General features: G+C 36.9%; 1 protein-coding gene across 3 annotated transcripts in view; it reads right to left on the reverse strand.

Annotated features, from left to right (window-relative positions):
* Positions 1-14606, reverse strand: part of LOC130908435 (E3 ubiquitin-protein ligase HECW1-like) — a 110796-nt gene extending 96190 nt beyond the window's left edge. For 2 of the 3 annotated variants that reach the window (XM_057823852.1, XM_057823854.1), the window contains exon 1: positions 14424-14606. In XM_057823852.1, the coding sequence (XP_057679835.1) occupies positions 14424-14453 (30 nt within the window). In that variant the 5' untranslated portion in view covers positions 14454-14606. The remainder of the gene's footprint in view (positions 1-14423) is intronic. The other variant, XM_057823853.1, reaches the window with a different exon arrangement.
* Between the last annotated feature and the right edge of the window lie 1070 nt (positions 14607-15676).

Consider the following 15676-nt stretch of genomic DNA (forward strand, 5'->3'; position numbering starts at 1 on the left):
ATCGGTCTATAATTTGTGTAACTGTGTTTACTGTCATTTTTGTGTATTGGAATTACTTTAGCAATTTTCATTTTGTTTGGAAATTGACCCGATTGAAATGATAAATTACAAATATAAGTGAGGGGCGTTGCTATACTATGTATAACTTTTTTAACAATAAACATGTCAATATCGTGACAGTCGGTGGACAGCTTGCTCTTGCACTTCAATGCAGTATTTATCACCTCCTGCTCACTGGTGGCATAGAGAAAGATTGAATTCTGATTCCGTTTAATTCTTTTATAATAGTGGTCGGGGTCCTGGTCCGGAATACCTGCAGCCAATTCTGAACCGATTTTTACAAAGAAACTATTAAAGCTGTTAACAACTTTTTTCATATCATAATTTATACCATTCTTTTCAATGAAATGGTCAGGATATGTTGCCTTGGTAGATCCTTGTTTGATTAATTTGTTCAATATGTTCCATGTGCCTTTTATATTATTTTTATTTTCATATAATTGTTTGTTGTAGTATAGCTTTTTACTAGTTCTTATTATAGCTGTTAATTTGTTCTTATAAATCTTATATTTCAGTTCAGCTTCTTTGGTTTTTAACTTGATAAACAACTTGTATAAATAATTTTTCTTTTTGCAGGCGTTGATTATTCCTTTTGTCAACCAAGGGCATTTGAATTCCCTTTTCTTTGTACTGCTTCCTTCAACAGGACAGTGCGTATTATAAAGAGAAGTAAATTTCTCTAGGAACTTATCATATGCACTGTCCACATTTGATTCCCTAAATACAGTAGTCCAATCCTGGACCATCAAACTGTTATTGAATGCGTTAATATTTTCTTCGCTTCTTTTCCGTTGATATACCACTTCACTATCCTTACTTTTCCAGATATCACAATCAAATAAGGTAAAAACCGGTAAATGATCTGTAATATCACATATGAGCAAGCCACTGACTATCTGATTTCCCAAGTTGTTAGTAAAGATATTGTCGATAATTGTAGCACTGTGTGATGTAATCCTACTTGGTTTAGTTATTGTTGGGTAAAGAGACATACTATACATTGTATCCAAAAAATCGTCTATTGCTGCCAGTTTGCTTGGATTTAATAAATCAATATTAAAATCTCCACAGATGAATAATGTTTTTTGCTTAATAGTGGAAAACAATTGGCCCATCCATTCAGTGAAGGATCCAATACATGAACCTGGTGATCGATAGATACAGCTGACAATTATATTTTTCTTTTTTTCATTGTAGATCTCTATTGTCAAACATTCCATGCACCCATCCAGTGTTCTTGACATATCTGTTAATACCATACATTTAATTGATTTATGTATATATAGGGCAACTCCACCACCAGTTTTCTTTTCTCTATTTATGTATTTTAATTCATAATCATCCATAAGAAAATCAATACCTTTATCAATATTAAACCACGTTTCTGTGATAGCAATTATGCTGAAGGGGTGTGTAAATTGTTGCAGATAGTCTTTGATAGAGCTGAAATTTTTGTACATGCTTCTGCTGTTGAAATGTATAAGTGACAGTTTGCCCTTTGAGTTGATATGATTTTCATACAGTTAATTGCATTACTGATGAAATCCTCTGTCATGTCATAAAACACTACACAAAGCTTCCTCATGCATGACTTGGGAGAAAATTGTGATCAATTTAGGTGCTTCATTGCATAATTTTAATGGCATATGTACTGTATACAATATAGTTCTCTGCCATTTAAATAAATAAATAACTTGGCAAGCCACATTAAAAATACAGTCTAGATAATGATATTTGATGCATAAGTCTGACAATAAAAAAAAAAAAAAAAAAAAAAAAACACTATTTTTGAGGACTGGATGATATGTCTTTGGGATTTATCTTATCCGAAGTGTCAATCAAATCAAAGGCGCAGACAGTACCACACACCTTGATGGACTTTAACATCACGAGCCACTTGCGATTATTCTGATTTACAACTCAGTCTGCCAACAACCCTGGATAATGACTGTAATGTTTTGAGCTCAGGATATACAACACACATTTAATTGCATTGAAGGAAGTCAGACTGCTTTAGACACGAAAATTAGGTTGCAATTTAAGCCTATTAAAATGGTGATTTTATTTAAAATTAAGTAAGGTACAACACTTAGGTTTTGTGTGAAAACCAATCCATTTTACATGAAGGACCAACCAAGTATTGAAATAAAAGTACATTGGTACCGCTACTTACAAAATTGGTTCTGTAAGTAGTTTCGTAACTTGAAAATTCTGTAAGTAGAGAAGTGTTTACCATGTAAATGCCCAAACCTGTTCCAAGCCCCCCAAAATTCAGACATAAATCTTTTATACTGCATAAAAATTCATCAAAACATGGAACAAATACCGTAATTTTCGGACTATAAGCCGCTACTTTTTTCCTTCATTTTGATACCTGTGGCTGATAGTCCAGTGCGGCTTATTTGTTGATTTTTTTTTTTAGGTAACACTTTTTTTGATACCGGTGTCATAAGACTGTCATAAGATCATCAAAATTATGACATGACACTATCATGGACATTACTGAATGCTTATGTCATTAAGTGTCATTTGGCAAATTATGTCACTAATTCAATTTTTGTCCATCTTGGATCTTTTGCATCCATTCAAAAGTGAGATCATTTGCCGGATAACACTTAATGACATCTGTTATAAGCATTCATGAATGCTCAGGACAGAGACATGTCATAATTATAATTGTGTAATGACAGTCTTGGCACCACTGTCAAATAAAGTGTCAGCAAATACCATAACGAGCAATTGATGAAACAATTGGAACAGTAACTGAAGAAATATTTAGCACAGAACATGATTTTTGATTGATATTTACATCTGTAGCTCTGCAATGCATGCTAAGAGGCATGTTGGATGTCAACAGCAGGTGGCAGCAGAGGTTGACTGTCTCCCCCAAGGGAGCAGTGATGGCCAAATGAAGCTTCTTGAAGCAATAAAGCTTTGCACTAATTGGTTCAAAGTTTAATGATGGTTCCTTTGGTCTTATGACAGTCGGTCGTATGATGCCGTTGTCAAATAAGGTTGTAACGGTTAATATCTTTTGGTGTAAATATCCCATGATAGAGTGAGGAAAGCTGCTGCTTATAGTCTTATCTACGAACAAATGCCGTTCTCGTGCCAAATTTGGTGGGCTGCGGCTTACAGTCAGGTGCGCCTTATAGTGCGAAAATTAGGGTACATGTTACAATTAGATTGTTGCACAATCAACATAAAATCAGAGTTGTGCATAATGTAAAAAAAACAAGAATAGAGTAAAGAATAAAAGTTAATATAGTCATGTTTAGGCCTGTCGTGATAACAAATTTTAGTAAGCGATATATTGTCTCATAAAATATTGCGATATATCATTGTCAATTTTTTAAACCAATTCAACCACTAATGTAGCGATATTCATTCATTCAATCATTCATTTTCCATGCCGCTTTTCCTCACGAGGGTCGCGGAGGTGCTGGAGCCTATCCCAGCTAACTACGGGCAGTAGGCAGGGGACACCCTGAACTGGTTGCCAGCCAATCGCAGCAATGTAGCGACAATACATCCTAATAAATCACCCATTCAAATGCAATAAATTGTTATTCTCGAATAAAACACAAACTACATTAAAGTGAATATTAAATAAACACACACAAAATGCATAACGAGTCTAGCTAATTGCACAATGTGAAATAGGTGAGAAAATCAACGCCATTTTTGCTCTCTGCCAATTGAATTTCATCAAAAGTGTTGATTTGATCCAAAATGACTGTCATCTTGTCCTGCAAAGTGTGCATGTTAGTACATTTGAAGCTAAATTATTCATTATCAGGCAGATTTTTCATATGGGGGTTAATTTTAAAGCTATTCTTAGTGTGGAATCTGAAGTATGTAAGATTAACTTTTTTGTGGGAGTAAATTTTTATTTTCATTAACATGACATGCTTTTATTTTGAAATGTGCAAGCAAGTTTGCTAAGGTAACCATAAGCTTTACACTCCGTAAAAAAAAAAAAAAAAAAGTGCACTTCTCTTTTCGTCATGCATGTGGTGGCCGTAATAGATTTTTCTGGTTTTTTTAGTCTTTTTTTCAATAATTTTTCATGTTTAAAGTGTCACCTTTTAATCACAATTTTGCGTTTTGGAGAAGAGAAAAAGCCAATGTCTTTTTTCCATTAGACTCAATGTAGCAATGCAAACATTTTACAATGTTTAATGTGGATGTGCTTAAGGGATGCAGCTATCGATTATTTTAGTAATCGATTAATCGATGAATTAGTTTGAATAATCTAGTAATTGGATAAAGAACATAAAAAATGAAAATACCTTAGCCAACGGAATAAAAAAAATAACTAAGTGATGATCTAAGTACAACAACAACAAAAAAAAACAATTGGCTAACTTACATAGCAAATGTCCACTAGCTAAAATGCTATAAAATGCTAACTTTTTCTTTTTTTCTTTCTTTTTTTTTAACAATGCTCTTAACAAACACAAAAGGTTAACAAACGGTTCAAACACATATTCCCACAAAATATGGCTAAATATACCTTTAAACAAAATTACGAAGGCATTAAAAAAACTTAAGCTCAAACAAAAACTTAGCTTATGTAAGCCTTAACAGGGAGCAGCTGAATTCAGCCATGTGAAATGAATTATGATTTCATTGGTGCCACTAGAAGGCAGTGTATCCACCCAAAATCAATAAAGCTAAATGCAAACACTTCAAAACAAACCATTACAACACAACTTCAATTAAACGAACACTCTAAGCAGCAAAATTTAATTTGAATCTTTTTTTCTCATCGAATGACTCCAGTTAATCGATTAATCGTTGCAGCACAACTGTGTTTCCTTATTTTGTATGTCTCAACTTTAATTCTACGGTGTGTTGATGACCAATAAACATCTGTGAAAGGAACTAGAGCAGTACTTCTCAAATAGTGGGGTGCATGTGTCCTCGGAGAACATGCTTTTTTTTTTTTTTTTTTTTTTTTTGCCGGACTGGAATAAAGTGTACTTGCACATCCACTCAGTGGGTGGCAGTGGCGCTCTCATTTTCAGAGTGCGTGCAGTATTTTTGAACTAAGGAAGAGCACTCAGAGTCAGCACACAGAAAACAGATACGAAGAGCAGTGCGCCGCCGCCGTTTTCGAAAGCCGTTTTCCGACCGGACTCACTCACGCAGCGACCCACTGTCTTGTCCGGTTCTCACGTCGCCGCCCGAGAAGTGCCATTTTTGTCTTGGGATCGTCACGACGACCGCCCTCACTTCCGGTTCTACCTCGGCCGCCGAGAATGCTTTTTTCGTGCCGTTTGCCTTTTAGCTTTGACTTTTAGCACAGTGGGGTGATGAGGAAAGACTACTGTTTACTGTGTCTGAAAATAATAATAGCGGACTGCCAGAAGCCAAATCAATTAAGACGCCACTTAAAGACATTCGACCCCAATCTCATTGATAAGCCGCTTGATTGTTTTTTAGCGAAAACGTGCCGAATATTGCCAACAATAGTCCTGCTTTGTCAGTGTTATATCAGTAAACCAGTGAGCATTGTTAGCATGCTCATTGCAAAATGACTCCACACCATTGCAAAGGAGGTAATACTGAGTGTGAGCACCAAAAATAAAAACTGTCCTTCTGTCCAAGGACACTCTTTTTTTCCTTTATTCATTTTTGTTTTTTCGGTCAAATTTTTTGGCATATTGTCCTCATGAGTACATTTTTCTAATCAATTTGAATTTGTTATTATTTACGGATTTTATTACATTTTATTTTTCTGTATCAAATGGTCAAAAATGTACCTTGAGTGTATTTTTACAGTTTGTGACTTTTTTTTTAATTCAGGCAAATTGATGCACGTTAAGTCTTCTCTGTTACAAACAAAACAATGTTAATAAAGTCATACTTTATTATAAGTTGATCTGTTACTTTTTTTCTTTATTAGAAAAAAAGGACACAATGTTAGGCAGATGCGTATTTATAATAGTAATTTTATAGACAAATAATACTATTTACAGTGGCGGCAGAGAGTTTGGGGGGGCGCGAAACATTTACGTCTTGCTTGGGGGGGCGTAACAGAAAATAATTGAGAAGCACTGAACTAGAGTCTCAACAATCAACACGCATGTGTGCCGAGTGGACGCAGCACACGCACGCGGCGATAAATCGAAGCCGCGAAAGTTACCGCCCTCATTTTAATATACAGTGCCCTCCATAATTATTGGCACCCCTGAAAAAGATGTTCTTTTTTAGCTTCTAATATATATATATATATTTTTTCCAAATAATATGGGACCTCACACAAAAATACATACGGTCCCAGGCTTCAACTGGGACCGTGTTCTTTGGTCAGATGAGACCAAGATTGAGCTTTTTGGCAAGAAACACTCTAAGTGGGTCTGGCGTGCCACGAAAGATGTGCACGCTGAAAAGCACCTCATACCCACTGTGAAGTATGGGGGTGGGTCAGTGATGCTGTGGGGCTGTTTCGCTTCCAAAGGCCCTGGGAACCTTGTTAGGGTGCATGGCATCATGAATGCTTTGAAATACCAGGACATTTTAAATCAAAATCTGTTGCCCTCTGCCCGAAAGCTGAAGATGGGTCATCACTGGGTCTTTCAGCAAGACAATGACCCTAAAAATATGGCCAAATCTACACAGAAATGGTTCACCAGACACAAAATCAAGCTCCTCCCATGGCCATCTCAGTCCCTAGACCTTGTTTTGTTGGTAAAAGGGGGTTGTACAAAGTATTAACACCAGGGGTGCTAATAATTGTGCCACACATTATTTGATGTCAAATATTTTTTTCTTAATGTGGGATTTTTTCCCCACTGAATGAATGCACTTGTATTGAAGGTTGGATTTTTCTCTTTTTTTCCATTACGGTCCCATATTATTTGAATTAAAAAAAAAAATAGAAGCTAAAAAACACATCTTTTTCAGGGGTGCCAATAATTATGGAGGGCACTGTACCATGCGATAAATGGACTTGTTGAATATCGCGACAGACTTACGCATGTAAAGATGTAAGAACACGAGAGGCGAATGAAGAGGATGTTGGGATACAAACATACACATACAGTAGAAGTTCCTCTCAACCAATTGGATGCTAGGAATGCTAAGCAATAGTCAATGGCAGAGCAGCTATAAGTATGTTATGTTCAGTAAAATCTGGGAGCTGTGAGTACTTGCCATACTGTCATACTGCCATACTTTTTGCTTTTCGTACCCTGATTTTTTTTTTTTTTTTGTACCAAGAGGCAATGTTTTCTGTTAAAGCATTTCTTAACCTGAAAATTCTGTATGTAGAGACATTCGCAAGTAGAGGTACCACTGTATACGTTGTTTTACAATGTTGACATGGTGTGAATAAATTTAAAGTCTCAATTTTATGATTTCTTGTTCTTATATTTGAATGGTATTTGCTGTAGGCTGTAATGCGTGATGTTATTGAACCTTATTGGTAGACTCTTGACTTGAACATCTCAAAAGAGAAGAGCTGCTTCATTATGCATTCCATAATCGTGTGCCTTAACTGCATGCAATCAATTAGCAAATCGCAGTAATGTATGCAAATTGCAACATGTACGCATAATGATAAATAAAGGACTCGCTGATAAAAATCAGGTTCAAATCCCCGTACTCCTCATTAGTCTTTTAGTATCACATTATAAGGGTGACACAGCTAGTTACACTAACACACATGTAGCATTCTCCTGGGAAATATTCAGTTGTCCTTCCTTGTTCTTAAATTCCCGAGACGAACTAGTATAATTGCCTTCAAGTTGACATAATTATTCATTGAGCACACATGCAGAGGAGGCAGTATAGGAGACAGGAAAGCCTGAAGGAAATGAAATTATCTTCTACTATAGCTCAATTATTATCTCCAAAGGTAGCCTTTGTTTGACTCATTGTTCAACATACTGTAAGGATGAGTAACTGAGGTTATCAGCGAACCAATACTGTTAATATGGAATCTAAACACTTTGGTGGCTCCATTTCAAATGAAAATGGGTATGGGCTTTAATATGTTTAATACAATTAGATTGGCTGATTATCATGACCAAAGAACAAATTGTTAATAGAGTAGCATCACAGAATAAATGCTGTCAATCGTGTCGGTCCCATTGCACAAGTTACTCGTTTGTAAACATCTATGAAAGGCCAGACTAATGGACGACAGTGAGCCATACTTCAGTGGTACTCCGTTCCATTTGTTCTGCCCCTCGGTGCACAGCTGAAAAATGTCCCTTTCTTGGTTGAAAGCTGACTTTTGTCAAGACATAAAAGCAAATAGCCTGCAGTCGGAAATGAAACTTGAAGACCTAGTTGGATGTGTTCATGAAATAACTGTGGTTCCATATAAAGTACAATGTGCTCCATTGGTCTTATTCTTAGAATATACTTATCTTTTCACTTCTGGCTAAGAGGATAAGTGATTTGGAGAAGGAAATATTTAAAAGATACGTCTGCCTATAAACCAAGTCGTTAACATTTTTCTGAGTAGTTCTAATTACATTTTGAACATTTAGAATGTTCATCTTTAACATAATTGTCACTGATCAAGGGAAAGCATTGAAATGGAAGCACAGAATAAAACAGATCTGGTCTTTTCTGAAAAGGCACTGCAAGATGACAGGTATAATAAACAGTGAAACATAGATTAATGAACTGATGAATGACCGAGATTAACCTTTAGCAGAGTGATGTGAAGCCTAAAGCTTGTTGAAAGAAAGGATCTGCTCATGATCCACCACAGTCGAGGAAGTGTCATGACTTTGTCTTGCATGGCTTCTACCGGGATGGCTCACTAATCTTCATTGATGATAATGATGTAACACACCGTAGCAGCAAAACAAAAAAAAAAGGAACTGAGGAGCTCTACAGAAATACTGGGAAAGTTGTCAAGCGAGAGTGATCCGTGATCAGAAAATCGGGCCAATTGCGCCATTTTTCAGAGGATCAGAATCCTGTGAAAAGGATCAGGTGTTTAATTTAAAAAATGTATTTATGTTTTTCCGCTTTATGCTCGTACAGCCTCTTAAGGCTGGAATACATCAGGCATGTCTAAGACGCGTTAGCGTTGCTGCCGTGTCAACGCAGTGAAACGCGGCTGTTAAAGTCGCAGCGAGTGCACACCAGTTGCAGAGCGGTTGCGTTTCAGACCCGTCTCAAAAGGGGTTCCCGAAACGAACATGGTATGTACTTCCTCAATTTAAGTACATTTAAGGTTGAGACTTGAGTGGGAAAACACTTCTTAATGTCTATCACCTGGAGCACCACCACCCGCAGCAACTCCAAAAACAGCACCTACGAGCTGACGTAGGTCCAGACGTCCTCGTTGCTACTTTTTGTTATGTACTTTCTCAATTTAAGTATATTTATGGCCGAGACTTGAGTGGAGCCACACTTCTTTATTCAGTGTGCTTCCCATAACATGTGCACACGACTCATCACTTAGGTTTCTTTTTACTGTAATACCGCATAACTATGGCAACAGCAGTGTGACATAAGTATTATTTGTTACAGAACAGCAGTTTATTACTTGCCCCGAGACGCAACCCTCTGCGGTAATTGAACTAGGTAGGATCGGGCAGACCGGAAGTCACTCATGTAAAAATAATGTCAATTAAAAAAAAAAAAAACATGCAATTAATTTGAACAATTTCTACGTGGTGTTTTTACTTGAGAAAATTCCTCAATAAAGCTTTTTAAAACCTTTATAAGAATAAAGATTCATTGAGGCATTTCATTTGTAATATACATGTTAAAATCTTTGTCATTACAATTGTTTTTCTCTTAATATTGACCAACACGTGGGGTCTGAAAGGAAAATGGTTGTTGTATCTTTAAATACCCGCTACTCTCACGCGTTCTTGCAATCCTCGCGTGAATTGATCGAGCCGCTCCACAGACGCTCTGCTCTTAAAACACATCCTGTGGAAAATGAGGGCGAGCATAAGAGGTGCGTTGACGCATTAGCGACGATGACATTCCTGTTGTATTAAGGCCAAATTATACCGGATGCGTTTGCAGTCCGGGTCCGGCAAGATATAGCGCCGGAGCCAATCTGTTTCTATTCTGTCCTATTGTTCAAATACGAATTGACTGCCGACAATCTCTGACGTGCTAGAGCCCGCCGGATGGTTTGGGGTATTTTGTATTTTTGACAGAGACGCATCTGTCAAAATGGGTGGAGCCAGGCCTGGACTCAACAGGCCAGGTGCTTATTCATGGTTTAAACACCAGCGAACATGGATTCATCATGGTGGTGGAAAGTCACAAAGGCTACGTTCATACTACAGGTCTTAATGCACGAATCCGATTTTTTGTCATATCCGTTTTTTTGGCGTGCCCGTTCAGACTGCCTTTGTCCATTGAGACCGTTCAAGTATTACGCATGCGCACTAATTCGCAGTCCGACACGCGCTGACCAAGAAGACCCGCATGCGCAGAAGCATAAAAACAAATGACACACGTCATCCATCATTCCAGGGATATCATATTTTGCTTTTCAAAAGGAGGACACAAATAACAGACATAAATAATCCCCGTTTAGGCTTATATTCAAAGTTTATATGGATCGATAGCATGCACGCACTGTCCGTGCACGTCACACACACGTTTGCCCCGACTCTCGGCCGTGTAGGCAATGTTGAAATATTGCTCACTTGGAACAGAGAAAACTGAGCATTCTCAGGCTTATCCTCAACCCATTTTTAATTTTTTATGACTGTTGTAAAGCCCAGGCCTTCCCCAAAAGCCGTGTTCACTGAAAGCTAGGCGCTAATAACGCACAGCTGCATCGCTACGGTAACGACTCTCTCGCTATTTGATGACGTAATTGCTGCATTAAATCCGATTTGCGGGACTGGACAGTACAGACCGCCGCGACAGTCTGGAAAAATGTGGCCCAGATCGGATTTAGACCACATACGAAAGTGACCCAAATCGGATTTGAAATGGTCCCGTTCTATGCGACTTGTCACGTTCAGACCGTCAAGTTAATGCCTCACTCGAGTCGGAAAAACACGAAAAAAATCGGATTCGTGCATTAAGACCTGTAGTATGAACGTAGCCAAAGTGATTTATGATGCATCAGATCCTTTTTATCAGGACAACATTACAAAGGAAGCTGCATGGAACGTCATAGCAGAAGCTATGAGGATGGACGGTTTTATGCAAGTAATGTAATTTAAAACAATAATTAAATAGTGTCACAAACCAATGGTAAAAGCAAAAAAAAAAAAAAAAAATTGGGAAAAAATGTTCAGTCAAATCAAGTCCACCTATCTCTCTGCTTCTCTGTTGAGTACAGACTCAGAGTTCAGACGTGTGTTTGTCCTTGTTTTTAATGCCACATTATCACGCTCTGTCATGCGAGAGCTCATGACGGCATGGAGCTGTCGGACCACAGTTCTGCGCAGCCGGTATGTTTTGTCCTATATTTGACGTACTGCGGAACATGCAGTCAACACGTAGACTGGCAGATTCGTACCGAAGACGTGTCCGGTATAATTTAGCCTTTACAAGGGTTACTCTCACTCCTGCTGCTTTCTTGGTTGGCAGTGGACTGGAGTCTGCTAGATAAAGTTAACGATGATTGACAGGTTTGTAGCTTTGAGCTTGCCAGAGAAGCTTGGTAGCTCTATGATCAAAGGCCCAAATCTGTCAATCATAGTTTAGCTTGTTACACACTAGCGGTAGTGTGCTGTGGCAACTCATTTTGTAAGTTAGAGGCTGTTCTCAACAGTGTGAGCGGATTTGAGAGTAGTCACTCAAAGAAGAAAGACAAGCACTTTTCTGTGTTATTATTGTTTTAAAATAATTCACATTATGAAGGGGGCACAGTGGGACAGTTACATGTTTAAAACTTTTGTTTAAAAAAAACAAAACAAAAAACCCCCATTTTTTTTCAGTATCGGACTCGGGTGCAAAAATATACTGTGTTGGCCCGAATATAAGACGGCCCTGAATATAAGACGACACCCTCGTTTTCAAGACTCAAGTTTGACAAAAGACTTTTTGAACACCAAATTATTTTTTATACAGAAAATAATTACAGTACATCTGAAACAAATGATTATAACAATATATTTGAGAGAAAAACCATGTTATTTTGCCTCATTCAAATCTTAATATCTGAACTTTTAAATATGTAAACTAAAGTGCAATCACATTCGTAAATGAATGGCTTCTGGTTTTTGAAATGTAAATACACCAATCTATTGTGATAAAACAACAAAATTGCAATAACTGCATTAACCATCAAAGTGAAGTAAATGTAGTCTTGAAACAAATCTAAATAAGGAAAAAAATTGCAATAAAATAATGCAAACTGTTTAAACTTGAGAGTAGCTGAGACATGTCAGACAGAACATTGCCTCAATGATATCTGGCACCATCTAGCGTCGTGAATGGGTATAACGCCTAGACCGCTAATATAAGACGACCCCCACTTTTTCAGTCTTATTTCAATGCAAAAAACTTATATTCGGGCCAATACGGTACGATCGGGTCATCCCTAATTATAGGATCTCTTTACATTGAATATCATTCTGTAACTGGAGTGCATACCCAGGATAATCGGGGGTTCAGTACATTAGCACCATTTCCAGAGACTGATGTTCAATAACTGGCAATGCAAATGTGAACTGACAGATGAGAAGCTTTGTGGTTGTGAGTCACATGAGAATGTAATAAAAGAGGGGAAGATGTCTGACTGAAGCTGTCTTGGGCAGTAATGACTCTTTGTTACAATCAGTCAGTGCATAACTTTCATAATAAATCATGTCTCTCTTATGCTCATTTAAGACGGAATAGTTGGTTGTGGGACAGCAGTACAATTTCCCATAGAAATGCTATTCACAAGGGATAGGCCTGAGTGCCATGCACCACAATTCCAAATAGTGGGAAAAATCCTAAGCCTAACAGTGGAAGTTTTCCTCTTTACTACTTTACTCATTTGTTGTGTGCTCATGGTTTCTACTATTATGATAACAAAATCACAGATTTGACAAATTTTGATTTAATGGTGAATGACTGGTACTATATAAGCAACGACAAACAATTTGGCAGAAAAATGTGTTTACAAATCAGTTTGCATGACAACAACTACATTTTTAAACAAAAGAATACTGGGTGTTTAGAGGTCATGTCTTGCTCTAATATTTAAGAGGATTAAAACATTTTTTTTAGCAGAATCCCCAGACAAAGGATGGGGAAAACCTCATTTTACAGTAGTCTTTTGAAATGTTACGTAGTCAGTCAAAATACTTGGTTCCTTATCAAGAACCAATCACTGTCTATTTCTGAATAAATATGACTTGTTTAGTTTGGAAAATTTCTCATTCTTGTAATTCACATACGTTTTGTGTCTGTTTGTTGTTCTACTTGTGCATATTTGGTGAATGTTTAACAACACGGTACAATGTTGTATTAGTCCATAGTTATTCGTATAATTTTTTTTGGAATCATTTATGTAGATATTTTTAAGATCATTTGACTACAGTTCATTACACAAATACAGTACACAGAGTTTTTATAAATAAATGCACAAAACAGAGAAAAAAATCACTGGTGAAACAAAATGTACTCATTGGGGAAGTCGTAAAAGTGATTTCTTAATATTATTTAAATAGTTCTTGAGCGCCTCCAAAACAAATATTTTTCTCTTTTTCTTTGAAGAAAATTAACAAATAGTTTAAAATGTATGTATGAGTTTGTAGATAAATGTTTCTTATAAGAGGGATTTTAAAAGAAAGTACATGTATTTTTCAAAATTGTTTCAAAATACAACACAACCCTGTTAGCTATCTAAAATAAAACAAAACACTAATGAAACAAAAACAAAAAAAAATACTACTTGACTGATGATCTGACCGTGCGTAAACCTAAGGTAAGCCTTAAAATTTTCCCATATCAAAGAAAAAAACTCATCTGAAAATGACATTATCATTGACTATAGCGATAATATGCTTGAAGAGCTATCATGAATTGATGTAAATGTGATTTAAAATATAAATGGTGTGCTTTTAAAAAAAAATTAAGCCCTTTAAATTTCCCCCCATTTCTTGAATAATAAATTCATATTGGTTTAAATCTAAGGACATACTGAATTAATCTTGGGTTATGTATTGATAGTGGTGCAAAAAGCCCAGGCGTGATTAGCCCTCTATTGGCTCAAAACGAAAAAATCTTTATGAATTCCATCCTATAATCGATACATTTAGTTTGTCGTGCAGTGTTCTGAAAGTCGTTCGACGTGTCATTTCCTCTACTAGTAGAAGAGGATGTCACATGCGAGCTACGAACGCTGTTGTGGGCCGCTGCTGATGTTACAGGATGCATCATCTAACGTTACACAGCAACAATGGTGACGGTCGACCTACCTGGGATAAAACAACCTGACGGCGGATCATTCTCCAGAAGCGAATGTGGAATTCGGACGGGTACCCACGGACTACTTTCCATCGAGTTTCATTTCGAGGTGAGCAAGAGGAAACAATCTGATAAACGGGTTAAAGATGAAGGGCTGATGACAAACACGAGAGACGGGAGTCACATCCTTTCCTCTTTCTCTGGACCAAAGTAAAGCTTGATTTAACGGTAAATCTGTTTCCGGTTAGACAAAGAGCCTTTAACTCCCGATATGCTTATATTTGTGGTTTTACCCAATAATTTTAAAGAAAATTAGTTGTACAAAATATAATTTGTCGCTCAAAATATTGTCGAAAACCTCTTGAACAAGGTGAATAGAGCGATCACGATTGGCTGTGATTCAAAGTGCTTTAATTTTGAAGGTTTGTATTTTGGCAACCCTCGATAAATTTCTGTGACTTGATACAATGAGAAGACCAGTGCCTCACAGCCAATCAAGACACGTCTTTCTCACCCGCTCCCGACGCTTCCTTCTCGTCATCATCATCATCGAACCTCACCACCCCATCCCACCCCAAAGTAAATTTACAGGACATACAAGTACTGCTACTGCAATAATAATATGAAGAAACACTGCTATTTGTCCATATCGTTCATGAACAATTGTACATTTCATTATCATAATGACCTAATGAAAGTGGCTAGAATTTCTTGCCGGAGCTCCCTAACATGTAGGCTGCCACAGACCAGGATTTTTTTTAAATTTTTTATTTTTTTTAATGCTAACCTCCTAAAACCAGTGAAATGAAGACAAAAATGCTTTTGGCACAGTTAAACCTATAATACATACACACACAAAATGGTTTTACACACTCATTAAAGTGCATACGACAGGATAAAAAGTAAAAAAGCATTAATATGTGAATTAGAATCATATTTTGAGATGATTCGCCTGTATACAAAAATTTGGCAAATCGCAGATGACGAGAATTCTCGAGTCTTTTAATCTGCCGTTTAGCCACGCCTACCATTATAGGCATACACGGAGTTTAAGAGGGGGCCAGGCCCCCCTTGTGGACGTATGTGTCATTGCATGTAATTGACTTTCCTATATGATTTTAAAATTAAGAGTTTTCTGGCAAAATATTGTTTATAAAAATTGTAAAGCAATAAAACAAACAACAAAAATGAATGAAATGAAGAAAACGTTATATTTTTATAATCAAACCAAAATAGTTTCTGTAAAAATAATTCAAAATTATTT

The sequence above is a fragment of the Corythoichthys intestinalis genome, chromosome 20, assembly GCF_030265065.1.
Source record: "Corythoichthys intestinalis isolate RoL2023-P3 chromosome 20, ASM3026506v1, whole genome shotgun sequence".
NCBI classification, from domain to species: domain Eukaryota; kingdom Metazoa; phylum Chordata; class Actinopteri; order Syngnathiformes; family Syngnathidae; genus Corythoichthys; species Corythoichthys intestinalis.